Genomic DNA, 17,905 nt, shown 5'->3' with positions numbered 1-17,905 from the left:
TGTGATCTGGGATATTTCTCTCACCTTACATGGAAACTGATGTAAATTTAACCCCTGCTGTTTTTAGATCCTGCACATTAATTCCTCTTTTTCACCTTTTTGCACACAGATTGTAAACATCGCTCACATGCATTTATCAGTGGTTTTGCAAAATGAGGATAGTGTTTGATAGTGTTCAGCCGGCTGCTTGTTGATGTTTAGTGCAGTGAAAGCATCAGGGCAGTGACTTTAGAAACTACATGCCTTATATTTGACAGTGTGAGTGGATCCAGCTTTACACTTTGTTGATGTTCACCCTCTGTTTTATTGCTGTGCTGACCCTCTGACCAACTGACCCCATCTGGGTCATAATGAGTCAAAGCAGTTCTCAGACACTGGGATGATCCAACCTGCAGCAAAGACCCCGGCTCACGCAGGGACAAGTCTTGATTTCTGATGATCCCTGTGCTCACCCAGGTTATTTCTGAAACCTGACTCGTTCTGTGTGAACTTGAGTTGGTATTAAGAGTCTCGATGGTCTCATTTGCACACAGGGATGCAATTAACGTATCCATCTTACACTTTTCTGTACAAACTTACGGTTTACGCAGTATTAATTAAATCCTGTAGTTTGGGTTTTAACATTAACATGAAATAAGAAATTTCTCACGATGGCCTGGTTTACTGTCCCATGTTGTTTCTTGAGATTCACACCCAGATACTCAGTAATCTCTGCAGATCCAAAGGTCACAGTCCATTTTTTCCTCTTGGGCATATGTTCTGATGTCACTGGCTTTCCACTGGCTCATTGCTCATTAGCCAGGCTTACAGTGAACCTGTGCAACATTCAGAAGACAACCTGCTGCACTGACCTACATGTCATCTCCTGCTGTCACTCATCATGCTCCCAGGATGCAACATGACTTCATCACACCGCGTTAGTGAGGTTTGAGTTGATTGTCTATGGACATGAATGCAAAGAGAAACGGCAAGGAGTGATTGTAGACCACTTTTCACCTGTGATGAGTTTGAACAGCAAGAAGTTGAAACTCAGAGTCGGTGTCTCATGTAGCTGGTGAAGCTGGACCTCATCAGACCCTGATCACTGTCAACAATAAAGATGTTGATTTGACGTTTCTTACTCACACCTTCAGACGGAACTACCCCACCTTCCTCTCAGTCTGCCTGCCAGACGGGCAGAGTGAGCCCAGCACGGATCCCCATATGGGGCTAAGCTTTATTTCACCCATATGTTGCTGCTTAACACAGCTGCACGCTCACCCGTGGATTAGCGGGGCACATAAGCTGGCCTAGTGTCCCAGAGAGGCAGGCACAATCATCCAAAAATGCTTTTTGGTCTTTTATTTTAAGGATATCCAGAGCCCTGTCATTTCATCTCAACATCCATCCCTTTCTTTTAACACATTCAGGCAGGAGCAGGCTGTGAAGCACGTGTGCACTCACTCCTGAACACATGGAGCTGCACATGTACACACACCTGCTCAAAGCAGCAGGAGAAGAAGATAGTGAGAGGGTCGTTGTCGGTGGATTTTTTACAGCTGCAATCTATTTTAAGATCACAGTGCATTATTTTTGCTCGTCCGGCTGCAGCGTTGCTGAGCTGCCCACAGGCTGTGTGTTTCTGAAGAGGCTGAAGAATCCCAGCAGCGTGAGCGCACAGAGCAGTTTTATGATTATCTTACATGACTGCTCAAATGTGACAAAAGATGACTAAGTCTGACTTTTGGAGAAACTGTTCACATGGATTTAGGTGGAGTAAAACCACGTGATTACAAACAGAAAACAGTAAAAAGGCATTTCATTCATCTTATGTAATGAAATGCTCACATATCTCCCACAGACTTCAAGACCGGAGGCCTTCCCTCACCCTCACAGAATCCAATCAGAGAGCAACCGTCTGGGATCAAACCGGCCCTGCTCACAGGTCAGTGCCTCCTCTCTGCAGGATGCATGAACAAACACACTGTTCACTGTCACCCTCAGGGTTTGAGGCTTATTGGAGTTCTGTCATCTCCTTTTTATACATTCTAGCACTTTTTAACCCATAACAAAATAGACGTGCCTCCACTCATCTCTCTGCTCATACATGTTTTAATGCCGCCCAGATTTCCCCTGATTTGATGCACCTTATTGGAGCGTCATGCCCCCAGTTATGTACGAGCTTGTAACAGTGTTTACTTCTGGCAGGTGCACACAGCTATATTTAGCACTATCTCTATGCATCATGACTAAGTTGGCAGATCCTGCAGCACCTCCACACGTGAGAGCAAATATCATAATAATCTACTGTATGAATGAAGGAGCTCTTTGTTCCTGGAAACACTATGAGCAGTTTGTAATAGAGTATGTTGTGATGCTAACCGCGTTGGTTTCAGCTACTGCAAGTCAAAGTGGAGGTGGGACGGCTAAAATCTTGAGAAAAATGCTCAAAAAGTGAAAAAAAACAGCAAAAAAAACCCTGTAATGCCCCATATAGCTTGTGTTTCCTCACTGGACAGAGGTCTAATTTTGCCAGTCATCATCCTGAGCCTGCCAAAGCTGTGACACATGTAATCATGCTCCCAGAGCAAGCAGGATGGCAGCAAAAGAAAAGCAGGTTGCTGCTCTCCTCCTCCCCCACAGAGCCTCCACAGACAGACTCTGTCAGGGCCCAGCCTCACAGGCTTTGTCCCCATTTCACGATCACCCTGATCAGTAATTCCAGCCGCCAGCCGCTGGAGGTCCCAGTCACCTGAGCCTGCACAGTCGAGGTACCCGTGAAAGAAACGTGGCTCAGAACACAGACCCAAACTGACAAGGATCAGCCCAGACACTCATGAAAAAATGAAAGGCTCTGTAGCACGCTTGTCGCTACCGTGTAGGAAGAATAATACAGTCAGACGTGACACTCACTGACCTACTCCCTCTGTCGCTGCTTTTGTTGTGATGTCAGCGTTTGTTCTTCTGCACAGAAAGGCCGAGGGAGTTATTCCCTGCAGAAATATCTCAATGCCTGTGAAAGACGGCAAACTTCTTTGCTGAATTTGCAAAATACTTTCAGTTTTCCCATTTGGACTTCACTTTCCCTTCATCTACGACACACTGTTAAAGGGACTCAGCACTCAGACATTAAAGAAATCGACTGATCGTGTCTGTTTTTTGTCATCTGGCCCAGTTTTGTTTCTTTGTTGCATCTTTTCCTGCTTTGCTTTGTGGGGGTATTTTGACTCATTGAAGGGGCTAACCTGATTTATTTCCTCTGGTTTGCAGAAGTTTGGACCTGGTGTTGGGACCTTACCTCAGCTTGAGCCGCCGGTGGTGCAAGTGGTGGTCAGCAATGCGAAAAACCAACATCAGCAATCGGAGAACATCCTCCCCCAGATCACCATTAAAGGGGGTCAAAACAACTTCCCGGTAAGACTCTGACTCACATAAAAGCTTCAGTCAACTTTAATTTGTAGAGCCCTTTGCAACACACAAGGTAACCAAATTTCTTCATTAAAATCATCAACATCAGGGCACAACAATTAAAATTCAATATAATAATTCAGTTCAATTAAAATGGCAAGAGTATCTCGCGCCATTACTGGATGTTAAAAGCCAGTAATGAGGCGTAATTCAGGTGGTAGCTTATTCCAAAGCCTGGGCCCAGCGACCATGAAGGCCCAATCATCAGTGTTGAATCCTTGCCCTTGGGACTTCCAGCAAGAGCTGTTTTGAGGACTGTAAGGCCCAAGTGGGGTTACGAGCACACACTAAATCAAACAGATATGAAGGGGCAAGACCATTAAGGGCTTTAAAAACAAAAAGCAGCAATTTAAAATCAATTCTAAAAGAAACAGGGAGTCAGTGAAGGGAAAACAATACAAGGCTAATATGTTCAAAATGGCGAGAATTTGTTAGAAAGGATGCACTTTAATGTCTGCAGTAAGGGCTTGGAGATCCCCACTTTTTTTAGGGAACACAGGAAAAAAAAATCCTGCACTTAATGGCAGCACATTCAGCCGAATAACTTGTAGCACTGTTTTAGTACAATCAGGTTTCCTTTCTGTCTAAATTCTTGCTTGTGTTGTACATCGCTTTGGACAAAAGTGTGTGCTAAATGAAATTGTTGAACTGTAGGAAGATAGATTTGCAGGTCATCTGCATAGCAGTGAAAGGCTAGGCTCTGCCTGGCTATGATAAACCCCAGAGGAAACATGTAAAGCAAGAACAATAAAGGGCCCAGAATGGAGCCTTGAGGCACACCACAGAACAAAGAAGCAGCAGAGGAGGACAGGTCACTAATCATTACAGAAAAACTTCTGTTTGTCAGTTCAAGGATAAAGTCACTGTCATATTTCTTTTACAAATCATAAATAGCTCTCCTCTTTTTGTGTTTGTTGGTACAGGACGAGAGGCCGAAGCCCACCCAGCAGTTCACCATGCGCTTTGGCTCAACACTGGACAAAGTTTCTGTCTCCCGCAACAGCAAGCTTATCAGCAAGCTGGAGAAGGAGAAGTCATACGAAGGACAGAGGTTACCAATGTCCCCTATAGGTAAGTCGAACCCATTTCACACATGACTGGATATATTTGGGAGTCAGGATGTGGCTGTTTTAGGAGCTTGTCATTCAACCATGCACCTCACAGCTTTTATAATAAGTCTCTTTGGTGCTGGTGAAAGAGGGGCAGCAGGTAGGCATCTTTAGCATCAAGGCTGTTTGCCTGTTTGTATGGTTCTACAACACAAACAGAACAAGAGAAAATAAATAAAAAAAAACAGAAAAATGAGCTGAGCAGTTAAGAGTAAAAAGTCAGAAACTCTGCTCATCATGCATCTGCTCACTCTGAATGTTTGCAGTTATTCCACTGTGGATAAAAAAGGTAATAGTTTACATTCACACAGATAAAGACAGATAAAGATTTTTGTGCCTTGTGCACCCAAAATTGAGATTACATAAATAAAAAGTTGTGTTTAATTTTAAATCTTTTGAGGGCTCAGATTTGACGAAGAAACGGTTTGCAGTAAAAATAGCCCACTGGCATTCAAGTCTGTTGTTCACGGTCCTCTGCGCTTGGCAGAGGTGTGATCGATATGAAAGTGACTCATCCCATCCTCCTCTTACTTCCTGTTGCAGAGGCACTGAAGAACTTCCAAGATCGGCTGACGGAGTATGAGCAGGAGGAGATTATGGACTACGCTGAGATCTGGTACCTGGGTCTGGGTTCCCAGAAGATCGAGGGTTCCCAAGGTTCTCTGCAGAACTCGGGATATGACGACGAGCATGGGAGCTACATCAGGGTCAGTGTTAGATGATTTTTAATAAGAGCAGGAAGGAAAGGATCACTTACTCTGTGCCACAAAGGTTGATCAGACATTACTAATGTTTACTCAGAAAGTTGCCAATGTGGTCACAGTGTGGATCATCTTTATGGTTGGTAAGAGGTCTGCAGATGTTTCTGCAGCCCCCGTTTACTAAACACTGTCACCCAACAAGACCTGTCAAAACATTTTATTTCCCATTCATATTGTACGGCACTGAGTAAGTGTGCAAGCTTTTCTTCTTTTTTCTCCTTTACTCCATTATTTCTTAGATATCTTTTTTCATACTGACCATTTTATGTTCCATTCTCATGGACCAGTGAGCCTGGACTCATTTCAGTGTTGTTTTGATTTAGCTTTGCAGTGAAATCAAAACAATAGATGAGTACTAAAAGGTAAGGTCTGCAGGAATTTTCATTACTTGTTAGAAAACGCAAACTCAAATTGAGCTCCTCCTTCTTGGCTCAGTGCCAGCGGCAGCACACACCCACAGCCTCCGACTGTGACTACACGAACACACTCATGCCCAGCAACCACCTGTAGCATCACTGTTCTGCATAAAGAGAGACTCAAGAGCCATGCACCTGACTTGGCATGCTAGCACAAGCTAATCACAGGTATCTGACATACACCAGCTCAGTAGGAAGCCAACTTGCATTTCTTTTCATCCTGTGCAGCTCCCCAAGTGCCTGAAAGAGAGTGACAGTAGAGCCAAGCTTCAGCCTTCATTTAGGAAAAAGCGTTATCTGTTTGGCGTTACGTTTCTCTTTGGTTGTGTTTTCATGCTCCTTAGTGTGTAAAATAGTGTAGCTTCCCACGATAGCTTCTGCCACTTGCTAATCAAAACGCAAAGTCACTTGTGCATTGGGCGCTCTGTGATTGGCCACGCTTACTCTCTGCCCAGAAATGTCCAAAAAATAACCAAAACATCAACATACAGGCAGAGGAGGGCGTTGAGGCAGAAACAGACACTGACACACATACATGACCCTGAAGTCACAATTAAGCAGAATTATTCCTGTAAAAGTTTACATTTTATTTTTTCAGGAAAACCCTGCAGACTCTACCTTTAACTCAGGAAATGAATAAATGGTCAATAGCTGGTCAGTAACCAGAAACAGGGTTTGATAATCTGCTGGTGTGTCAAAATTCTTCAAGGCCTCATGGTTATTACAGTGTGTTTACACACACACACACACACACACACACACACACACACACACACACACACACACACACACATTTACTCTGGCACGTGTACTCACTGACACATTTTAAAGTAGAAATGACTGAAACAGACTCACAGGCTTTCTACATGTCTGAGCTGCAGTCTGCGTGTTTATGACCTTAATCCAGCGGCTGCAGACATGACCCTGACATTCATTGTTGAGTTTTGTAAACAATAAGCAGATCTGAGGTCAGCAGACCCAGTGTCACCTGGCTGAACTGACCCGTGTCAACCAGGTGACTGACAGGCAGGCTCTGTAATCAGTCAGTGTGGCGTGGATGAGCTGCTGAAGCTGAGTGACTCTTTGTTCAGACTCATGTCCCTGCAGGGCTGACTGGCTGGTGGTGACACAAACAGAGGGAAACAATGGTTCAGTTGCAGATGTAGGTCAGAGTAGTTGCTCTGAGTGTTTTGTTAACGCGGTGTTTTCCTTCTTCTTGTTTCCAGGTGCTGCATGACCACATTGCCTACAGGTTTGAGGTGCTGGAAGTGATCGGGAAAGGCTCCTTCGGCCAGGTTCTGAAATGTCTCGACCACAAGACAAACGAACTGGTCGCCATTAAGATGATTCGCAACAAGAAAAGGTGTTACATCAATCAAACTGAATTTGACTTTGGGTGAACCTTTCCTAAGATATAAACATAAAAAACTCATTTTTATTTGTATTGCACATTTCATGCATTCAAAAATACAGGCCAGAGTGTTTCACAAAAGAGCAGAGAGACAATAATTAACAACATCAGGTGTGAAGAGGTTAGTCACATAAAATATTTAAATCTAAAAATGAAATTAATTCAATGAAAATCAATATGATAAGATCTGATATATACTACATGATAAATTATATGAATTGAATTTAAAAAGATGTCAAAACATTAGTAAGAAACATGTACAGTGGTAATACTGCCCAAAGGACTTAACTAAGATTTTTTGCGCATCTGGATACAAATCGCAAAGTCTCCTACAACTTATTTCATTTTTCACATCGCCAACCTGCAAAACAAAGACCTCTTGTGATGACACTGGATACGTCTCAGCCTCACAAGCTGCATTCACTGACATAGCTAATTGTTATCAGTTTGGTTCTGGTACAGTTGACACATCATAAGATTTTTGTTGTTGTCATATCCTCCTGACTACCAGAAAAAAATTATTGTCCAATCACAAAGATTTTAAGATTCCCCAATCTTTGTGAGGTTATTAGAATACTGAACACATTTTTTGGAAAAAAAAAAGATTTTTGAATTTAAGATATTATGTATATTACTAGTATATAACAATGCTAAAATACAGTAAAAAATTATTCAGACAATGTTCAAACCTGTTGTTAAGAGTCCCATATAAAATATGCCACCAAAATTTCAAGTGAAAATTTGCTTATTAAAAAGTTCTGTACACTTACTTTTCCTCTTCCCAAACATTGCACTTGCACTGATGGATGCCATTTTCCTTAATGAAAAAGAGAAAAGTAGAGAAAAGTACCAAAAGTACCTTCACATTTGGTATCATTGAAAAACCCTAAATGTCCTCTGTAGATGGCATGAGGAGTTTATTCAGTAGTGTGAAGTAAGTGGAAGATATTTAGGTTTACAAATATCCTCCACAGAGGACAAATTTGAACTACTGGTAGTCAGGAGGATATGGTAAAGTGAAATACCAGATGATAAATGCTCATCTGTAACTTCAGTGCACAGCATGAGGTGCCACATTGACAGATACTTTCATGGAAAAGATCATGAAGTTCATACATGAGGAAAACTGACAAGGAAATATCTCTGCATTAAACTCCACATTAAAACTTTGCGGCTCTGATGACCAGTGGCTGAGAATTCAAAAGTTTTGTGGCACAAAAACAGAGAGCTCCCAGGCACCTGTGAAGGAGCTGCAAGGAGTACTTTAAGGTGAAGCCTTCAAGGACTTTAGTGATCTAACTGGAACATAAAATGAAATGATATCTGTGTCGATGGAGGATCAAGGCTGTGCAGAAGTCTAAAATCAAATCTTAAAGACACAGGGAGCAGGTGCAGAGTTTTACTTTTTTCTCAAATATTCCACCGTCTCCTGATACTTAGTGCACACAGTCCCACACAGCCAGCACAGCAAGGCCGAGTGGGTGAAAAGTCTGCCAGGTGAACAAAAGGCTGATGATAAGTCTCCGTCAAATGTCACAACGACTAAAACAAGACGAGAAATGAAAAATGATTCATGTCTCAGCTTCACCTCCACCAGTAGGGACTGCCCACACATCAACAGTTTGGAAGTTGTATGTTGCAGGGTTACATACATGTGCTTTCTTGTCACATGGTGAAGTATTTTTTTCAGACAGTGTTTCAAATTGTTTGAAAGATACTGGACCTTGTTTGCCTGTTTTCATGATGTATGCTTGTGTGTAGATTCAATTGAAGTGGTACCTTGAAAATCCTTTTGTCTACCAAACTTTGTGCAGGAAGCCACTACATTAAAGGAATTTATCGTATTCCTTTTTTGACTCAAAAGTGGTTCATTTTTTTTCCTGAAGTCACTTTGCATAGTTTTTCCGCAAAATCATTGAACTCTGATACAAACCTTCCTTAGAGGGGATCTCAGGGGCACTGACTGCTAAAATCATCTCTGACACTTTGTTAATGCAAAAACAGAACGGATGCTGATTTTTTTTTTACACAGGAGACGATCTTTCTTGTAGGATGAATGATGAAGATGAATTTAGACTAAAAAAGCTCAAAAGTCTTCTTTATTTAGCACAATGAAGTCAGGATGTGTACTCATGTGTTTTTGCTTAACCTCTTTGGTTTTGTCTTTTTCTCTCTCAAGGTTTCATCACCAAGCTCTGGTTGAGCTGAAGATCCTGGAGGTGATAAAAAGGAAAGACAAAGACAACCTGCACAACGTCATCCACATGAAGGAGTACTTCTACTTCAGGAATCACCTGTGCATCTCCTTTGAGCTCCTTGGGTCAGTACACCCGCTCTCACTCTGCATGTAATTAAACAAACCTACAGACGACTATAGAGACCAGCTGAATAATGAATCTGCTGATCAAAGATGTTTAAGAGCAGCCACCTTTCCTCAGAGATGAGATCAGTGCTCTGTCTTCAAAGGGGCTCACCTCCATTCATTACCTTAAACGCTACGTGACTGCAGTCAATCAGGAGTCAAGTGACCTGGGTTATGTTTGAATCGTAACAGATATCTGTTTGAGTGGAGATAGTTTGTGTATCACTAAGGCTGAATGACCTTTAGAGGACGTCTTGCTCTGCCACCTTGTCTAACATTACCGTCACTGAATCCTTTAGTTAAAGCCTTGATTGGGGCCCTATCTCTTACCTCTCCTTGCTTCATGGTGTGAAGGCTCAGGTTACACAGTCTAAAGAAGCTAATGCCTTTCATAAGCAGCAAGGAAAAGCTGGAGGAAACATCCTGTGCTTCTCCCTCTGACAATCACAGATTATTTCTAGTTTGAATCTGGCAGCGAGCTGGTGTTTTATTAAGGGTAATGTGAGGTGTCAAAGTGAGCAGCTCTCTTTTTTCAGAGCGTTTATTTGAGGGGTATGAAGACTTCTTAAAGCGGTGCACGGTTATATAAGTGAATCTTTATCAAGCTGTCTCTGCCATGTCTCTTCCTAGAAGTGCCAGAGTAAATATAGCAAAAGATAAATGGATGTGATTTTTTTTTTTTGACGTTTTGCTATGAATGGAATGTTACATCTTATTTAAAGAACCTGTGAGGAGTTTTTAGTGTGTTATGATTTAGACTGAACACTTTTGAATGACCTCCCGTCACAAACTTCTTCTCTTCAAACACCTTTAATGTCAGAAGTCATGGTGAGCAGTTAAATGGGCATTTGTTTACATTTTCTGCAGAGGAGATTCCCCCTACAGATTATGTTGTTTCAGAATATTACATCTCTACAGGAGAACACAGAAAAGAGATAAAAAGTGCTGTTATAGCTACAGGACATGAAAAAGTTTCCTCTGACATTATTCTGTGTCACATCCTTTTTTTCAGGGTGAACTTGTATGAGCTCATCAAAAAAAACAACTTCCAGGGCTTCAGTCTAGCTCTCATCCGTCGGTTCACCCACGCCCTCCTGAGGTGCCTGCAGATGTTGCACAGGGAGAAAATCATCCACTGTGACCTCAAACCGGTACTGAACACATGTCTGTCATACTTGGAGTTGATACATTATAGAAAAAAATCCTGGATACTGAATCGTGGTGGTCGTTTTGCTTTGAGACCCTCAGTGGTGTTTCAGCTCCACCTTGTGGAGCTTCAGAGTACTGCAGTGTTTGAAAACCTTTTCTTTTCATCCACCTATCAGGAGAACATCCTACTGTCTCAGAGAGGACCTGGAAACATCAAGGTGGTCGACTTTGGTTCAAGCTGTTATGAACAACAAAGAGGTAAGAGAAAAAACATGAAGCCATTTTTTATTCACCTAATATGAAAGAAAGAGACCGATTAGATAAGAAGAACTATATTTATCCAAAAGTGGTACAAACACAAAAAACAGCGACACAAGGTGAAAACAAAGTTTAAATGTCATCATGAGTTTGACTGCAATGATTGATAAAATGATAAAATCTGTAAGATTTGGTGTCATTATGAGAAACCTGTAGCTTTTTACCCAGCTCAATTTTAGTTCCTCTGCTGAAACTGCTGCTCATTGGTTCCTGTTTCACTTGGGGTGACCATATGTCCTCTTTTACACTCTGACGTGTCCTCTTTTTTTGTTGTTAAATTATGTCTGGGCATACTATAAAACAGTGGTCACTGGTGTTATTACGATGTATCTACTTGTCAAGATGTGGAGCATGCACACAGCATGTGTCATGACATGAAAGATCCAGACTGCTCCTTTTCTCAGATCAAATCAGAAAACACGCTCTTACTGCCTGCACTGTGCTCTCAGACAGAAAATGCAGAAGCATAAATGTTGCCCTACACATGAACTGCAAAAAAAGAGCCCCCCTCTTTGTCGTGGTCGTAACCAGTGGGAAGCACCGTATACTAGAGATGGGTAGATGAGGCCTCATGAACCCAAACTGTATAGATACTGTATCAGTACTGTGTAACTGTGTCACTTAATACTGACACCTGCTGGATCTTAAACATCATTACAGGCAACTAAGTTAAGAGTATCAACTGGCATATTAAGTAATTGACTTATGACACAGAAAATTAATTGAGTTATTGTATTCTATGTTGTTAATTGTGTTTTAATCTAAATTTATATATCTTTGATATCTTTTAAATAAACAGTTAATATATAATGTGAACACACATTCTAACGCGTAAAAATCAAAGTGACAGGGTTGTGATGATGCTTATGCACTTGGTTTTGAGGCAGGGAGGCATTCAGGTGATCCTGTTTTTTTTTGTTGTTTTTTGTTTTTTTTGTGCAAGTTCTTCCAGCAGAAACTAACAGGATGAAACAAGGCAATAAAAACAAACACCATATTTGCAGATATAAGATCAAAATTGTCCCACACAGCGGAATCCTAACTTTATCTTTTGGGCTTGAAGGAAAGGACTGTGCTTTTAAAGATCTGTGATTGTTTTGGCAGAGACGCACAGTTTGGTGCCTCAGTGGCAGGCGAAACAGCAGCTGTATCGGTCATGTGACTTTCTCTAAGCAATACAGGCACCGGCATGGGACTTCACTACACATGTGCCGAGGCATCGGTGTTGCCAGACCCATACTGTCTGCACAGCTGGCACCTGCCAGAACCTGTATTACTTTAAATGCCTCAAAACTGTAGTTAAACTTTGTGAGGCATTATTTATATTTTTTGCACAAGATAAATATCTTTTGGAGCAAAGGGCTATCTTTCTATTTCTTTTCATTTAACTCATGTTGCCAGGCTTTATTTATGTTAATTTTATATAAAACTTTTACTTTAAACAGGAGTGTTTCAAATCAATAAATATGGTTTATAAAGCTTCTTAGTTGTCTTTGAGTGTCTTTGGGTCTTTCTGCAGGATCTCCAAGAGGCCGGGGAGGGTGCCCTCTGTGGTGTTTTTTTTTTAAATATGGTCACCTCCGTTTCACTCTAACATGCTGCTCATTCTGCTTGATATATTTTCTTTTACCTTCACATTTATGCACCTTGTTTTCTGTTTCCCCTCCATTAGTGTACACCTACATCCAGAGCCGCTTCTACCGCTCTCCAGAGGTCATCCTCGGTCACAACTACAGCATGGCCATCGATATGTGGAGTCTGGGGTGCATCCTGGCTGAGCTCTACACGGGCTATCCTCTCTTTCCAGGAGAGAGTGAAGTGGAGCAGATCGCTTGCATCATGGAGGTTAGACAAGGACGTAATTATGTCCCAATTTATGTTTTTTCCACCTCTGAATCAGAATCAGAATCCGGTTTAGTCAAAGCAGGTTTTACCCATACAAGAAGTTTCTCTCAGTGTTATGGTGAAATAATATGAACACAGAAATAGAAACTTAAGTAAATTTAAGAGCAAAACATTTTGAATTGTGGTATGGCTGGAAACCAACTTGTAATAGAATAGAATAAAAAAACGTAAACTGAATAACAGAGCGAGATTTAGGGTGGCGTGAGTGCTCAGTTTTGCATTTTTATTAAAAATAAGTGTGCAGTGATAGTGAGTCCATTGTGATGTTGATGTAACACAAGAAGCTGCTGCAAATGATTTAAAGTGTCCTGTTACCTTTATTTACAGGTTCTTGGATTGCCTCCAAATGATTTTGTTCAGTCTGCATCAAGGAGGAGGCTGTTTTTTGGTAAGAATTCAACTATTATCATCTGTTTTTGATATCCTTACATAGATACAAGGTTATTTAAAGCCATTTGTAGATGCTTAAAGCATCCGTTAAGGGTCGAGTTTTAGTAGAGCACCAAATTGTAGCCATGTGATCCCATGACAGTTTGCAGTAAGGGTTGGTAAAACTTTCTTTAAATAGAGATTTCTGCCCCTCAAACCCTGATTTATTCTGAACTGCAGCAATGGTGGACCACTAGAGGGATCTTCAGAAACATATTAGAGAAGTCTTATTTATTTATTTTGTTTTATTTTATTTTATTGTTGTTGTCTAATCTTTGAGTACCAAAATGCATGGACAAAATTTTCCTGCAAAAGATAACTCTGCTGTTTATCTGTTAAAGGCACGTTAAGTTGTTTTAATGAACTCGTGCTGTTTGATGATTGTGTGCAGACTCAAAAGGAAACCCTCGAAACATCACCAACAGCAAGGGGAAGAAGAGGAGGCCCAACTCAAAGGAGCTGTCAGCCACACTGAAAACGAATGATGCTCTGTTCTTAGACTTCATCAAACGCTGCCTCACGTATGTTCACTCTTAACCTAACATCCCTCTGCAAATACAGGTTTCACTTTTTGATATCACTCTGCAACAAGAGTACATTACTGAAGGTCACACCACAACCTGCACAAACTTCAACACTGTGTCTGTTCTCTTCAGCTGGGACCCAACCAAGCGTATGACCCCTGATGAGGGGCTGCAGCACGAGTGGATCCTGGAGGGAAACTTCAACAAAGTGCGGCCGAGAACCAGACCGGTCGTGAAGACCTCGGACAGCTCCACCAGCACAGAAAACAGCGGTGACCTCACTCTCCGTAAACAAACCAACAGCAAACTTGGTGAGACTAACAACTGTTAGCATCTAATCAACAGACTTTACAAGCCAAGAAAGAATAAAACCAAGAACCAGAAAAGGAGAGGAATTCAATCATTAAGACTCTTAGATTAAATGTCTGTACTTTAAAAGCAAACAAGATCCACTAGAAGAAAACAGACCAAGTTATTTTTAGCACATTAAACACCTGCTGTAACATCAGAGGATGACATTAATAGCATGCTAATGAACACCTCTTCAAATTTCCTGCAACAAAGATTCACAATGAGAATCAAATCTGATTTTAAAGGAAAAGGCGTGGAAATGACATGCCAAAGTTGAGTATAATTCATGATTCCAGCAGATTCTGGGCTATCAGTGGAAGAGTAGAGTAGAGTAGAGTAGAGCAGAGTAGAGTAGAGTAGAGTAGAGTAGAGTAGAGTGGAGTAGAGCTTTAATGTCCTCAAGGGGAAATTCATTTTGCAGACAGTAGTCAATACAACACAAAACTAGAAAATCACTCAGAGTGTGCAGACTTCCACCAAGCATGTGATGTGATTGTCACCAACACTTTAGTCCTACTTTAATGTTATACTCCCTTTCAGCAGACTGTCTGCTACAATTTGGTGTTAGTTGCAGGTTTGTATGATAATTTATTACCTGACAGTGTTGAAAATTATGATGATCCAGTATATATTTCATATTCTGGATCTTAGTATCCAGAATATTGCCAGGAACTGGATCGTACTTTAACATCCGTCAGAAATTATGGTGACTTTGTCTTGTATTGTTTTGCAAAGTAATCTGACCATTTGTGGTGGAGTTATATACACATATGGTGAAAACAGCCCTATCTCACAATGATAAAGAATCATTTAGAAAAAACTCCTGGATCCAGACGGTGATCTAGATCACCTCCAAAATTGAATCAGCTCTTCCTTATCCCTTTTTGAATATTTCCTGAAAATTTCAATAAGATCGATCAGTTACTTTTGGAGTAATGTTGTTCACAGACAAACTCTCCCAAAAACATAACCTCCTTGATGGAGGTAAAAATACACCAGACACAACTGCACAAGATTCAGGCATTGTCCACACACAGATTAGAGTGGTTACAGATTGTTCAAGAAACCAACAGCGGGCAGAATAGAGCAGCCAAGTCTGGACTCATCCCACAAGTTCACATTTAAGACAAACCACAAGACTCAGCCAACAATAAAATACCAGATAAAATAAAATGAGTAAAACAACAAAATTGTATAATAAAGACATACCATGTATACAACTTTTTTTTTTTTTAATGATTAAGATATTGACAGAGTAGCAGAGGAGAGATTTTGTGTTTGGTCTGATGGAACTTGATGTTTAACTTCCCCAGGCTCACCTCAAACTGACATGTGATGTTTTTGTGTTCATGCTGTAGCTGAGAAGGTCAGCTCAGAGAGCAGCACCAACGACAAGCTGAAGAGAGACACTTCATCTACTGGAACAAAGATGGCTCCTGCCGAGCGTTTGCGGCCTATTGGAGCCTCAGCCGAGGAGGAAGTGTGCGAGAGTGGGGGCAAACTCTCCACTGAAGACGAGCAGAAAGAGGGAGGAGGAGGAGAGAGGTCTGTTCACATCATCATCAAACCTCAGGAGGAACCAGGCTCAGAGAGGGAACACAGCCAGGAGCCGGCTCAGTGTTTACCCCCCATCATATAACAAAGGAAACTGTGCTGCATTCATGACAATTAGGAAACTAGGGTTGCTCAGACTCTGTTTCCCACTTCTCAAGAAAGCGCACTGCTGAGGTGGAAGCAACCTGACCATTAGAGAAGGTTGTACTTTGTCCTGCTTGACCTGAAAATTTCAAATCTGTTATTTTGTTTCTTATCGCTACAAAAACTGCCATGATCTTTCTTTGGCCCCACAAAGTCACAAAAACTAGTTTTGCCAGTTAAACCCAGGTCTGTAGTTTTGAGTTCAGCTCATTTAGATGATTGGATTGACTAACGATGGCGTCTTCTGTTTATTGTTTTATGTATGCAGCCCTAGTGTTTAATTTTCCTTTAAGTTTGTATGACAGTGAATCAATTCACAAGCTATTATTTTTCCCATAAAGGAATTAGGATGTGTTTTTGCTTTAGTTTTTGTTTGTTTTGTTTTTAATCTGTTAGGATTAAGACATGACTCTGCAACATGATGATGTTCATATTGAAGCCAGATCAGATTATTTAAAGCCTCGTTCAAAGTACAGTATAGCACAGAAATTTTCTTTTTCACAGTCACCTGTGTTTTAATCAATCTTTGCTCTGCATTGAAATCTTTCTCATACAGACGTCACAAACAGTTTCAGACATTCTGTTAAGGTGCATGTGTTGAAAACTGAAAAATCTTGATTTATGCTTAACCACTTTTTTTTCTTTTAAACACTTTAGCATCATTTGAAAAGTGGTGATATAAAATGTGTGCAACACAGGCTGAGCCAAAAGATGTTTTTTTTAAGTGAACAAAGAAAAATTGTTTCATGTGTAGGATGTGGTCGGTGAGATATTGATCGTAAATGATTTTATTTATTCATTATGTTTCATATTTGTTCAATGATTTATTTCAACAGGCATAGAATATGAATTTGTAATACAGTGTATTGTATATATTTCCACTTTGATTTCCTATGTACCTGTAACAGAACATATTTTAAGAAAATATTTCAGATATTTGTTGATGGTTAGACAAGGTTTTACTTGTTGTGATGTTTCTCTATGAAAACATTTTGTATGTCTGTGTTATTCATATTTTTTATATTAGAATCAAACAGACAATCCTTTTATTGATAGTTTGTGCCTTGCAGTATTAGAAACCTTGCACTTTACTATTATCTGTGCACACTTTGGTTACATTGGTGTAGGGATTTGGAGTACAGACAGCCCTGCAAGGATCCCTTCACTGGACAGTTTTCTCTTAATTAATGTTACAGTCACTAATCCTCTATATCATGTTTTTAGTTGCTGGCTCATGATAGGCTTGTGCTCTTACTGTTTGTTAGCTTAGCAACCAGAGATGCTGAGAGGATGCATTGTAGCGAAAATGAGAAAAGTAAAAATACATTTTTATGTCTCTTTTGATTAAAAAAATATGTTTCAAAGATATTGTGTATTTTTATCCTTCAACATTTGTTCCTCCAATCATTCAGCTGAAATGATACTGCAGTGTAATGTTGAGAATTGTAACAGGGGATCACAGAAGTTGTGTTTTCAATCAGAATAAATCCTCTTATTTAATACCAAGGACTGTAATGGGGTTAGTTTTGTCTGTCTTTGTTTTGTTTTGTTTTTGTTTTTTTCGCAGGATCACAAGATTATTCCATTAACTTTAGACTCAAGCTTTGTTTTCCATGTGTGTGTGTCAAAAGGATAAGGACAAACCGTGCAGTGACTCCATTAGTGAGTAAGACATTTAACACTGAAGCCCATTTTGATTAGGCTTAATTGGATAACTACTTTGCATAGTCATGTCAAGAAGAAGTATTGTGAGGGTTTGAAAAAATTGTAAGGTCTAAACATGAAAGAATTGAGAAACTAGCTTATAATTAAAACTTGTTTATAAATCATTTTAAATATTCACACACTGTAACCCAAATATAATTTTTGTCTGCGAACCTGTGCAGACAGAGATATCAAATTATTTTTGATAAAAGGTTTTTTTTATTAAAAAAAAAAAAAAGAAAGAAAAACAGTGTTAAGGTTAACTATATAGGGGGCGCTTTTGTACATTTTAAGCCTATGCGTTTTATTCCGCTTGGATAG

General features: G+C 40.4%; 1 protein-coding gene across 4 annotated transcripts in view; it reads left to right on the top strand.

The window, feature by feature from the left end:
* The window catches only part of dyrk4 (dual-specificity tyrosine-(Y)-phosphorylation regulated kinase 4), a 41,016-nt gene extending 23,679 nt beyond the window's left edge, over positions 1-17,337 (top strand). For all 4 annotated transcript variants that reach the window (XM_074677592.1, XM_074677593.1, XM_074677595.1 and 1 more), the window contains 13 exons: positions 1,841-1,924; positions 3,250-3,393; positions 4,371-4,518; positions 5,100-5,263; positions 6,960-7,096; positions 9,324-9,464; positions 10,519-10,657; positions 10,832-10,913; positions 12,646-12,818; positions 13,206-13,266; positions 13,699-13,828; positions 13,964-14,142; positions 15,541-17,337. In XM_074677592.1, the coding sequence (XP_074533693.1) occupies positions 1,841-1,924; positions 3,250-3,393; positions 4,371-4,518; positions 5,100-5,263; positions 6,960-7,096; positions 9,324-9,464; positions 10,519-10,657; positions 10,832-10,913; positions 12,646-12,818; positions 13,206-13,266; positions 13,699-13,828; positions 13,964-14,142; positions 15,541-15,821 (1,863 nt within the window). In that variant the 3' untranslated portion in view covers positions 15,822-17,337. The remainder of the gene's footprint in view (positions 1-1,840; positions 1,925-3,249; positions 3,394-4,370; positions 4,519-5,099; positions 5,264-6,959; positions 7,097-9,323; positions 9,465-10,518; positions 10,658-10,831; positions 10,914-12,645; positions 12,819-13,205; positions 13,267-13,698; positions 13,829-13,963; positions 14,143-15,540) is intronic.
* The last annotated feature ends 568 nt before the right edge of the window (positions 17,338-17,905 follow it).

This window comes from Halichoeres trimaculatus, unplaced genomic scaffold, assembly GCF_033239565.1.
Source record: "Halichoeres trimaculatus isolate MK-OKI-2021-1 unplaced genomic scaffold, fHalTri1.1 fHalTri1_scaffold_10, whole genome shotgun sequence".
Lineage (NCBI taxonomy): Eukaryota > Metazoa > Chordata > Actinopteri > Labriformes > Labridae > Halichoeres > Halichoeres trimaculatus.
The sequence above is the reverse complement of the archived record's forward strand: the minus strand, read 5'-3'. Positions and strand labels throughout refer to the sequence as shown.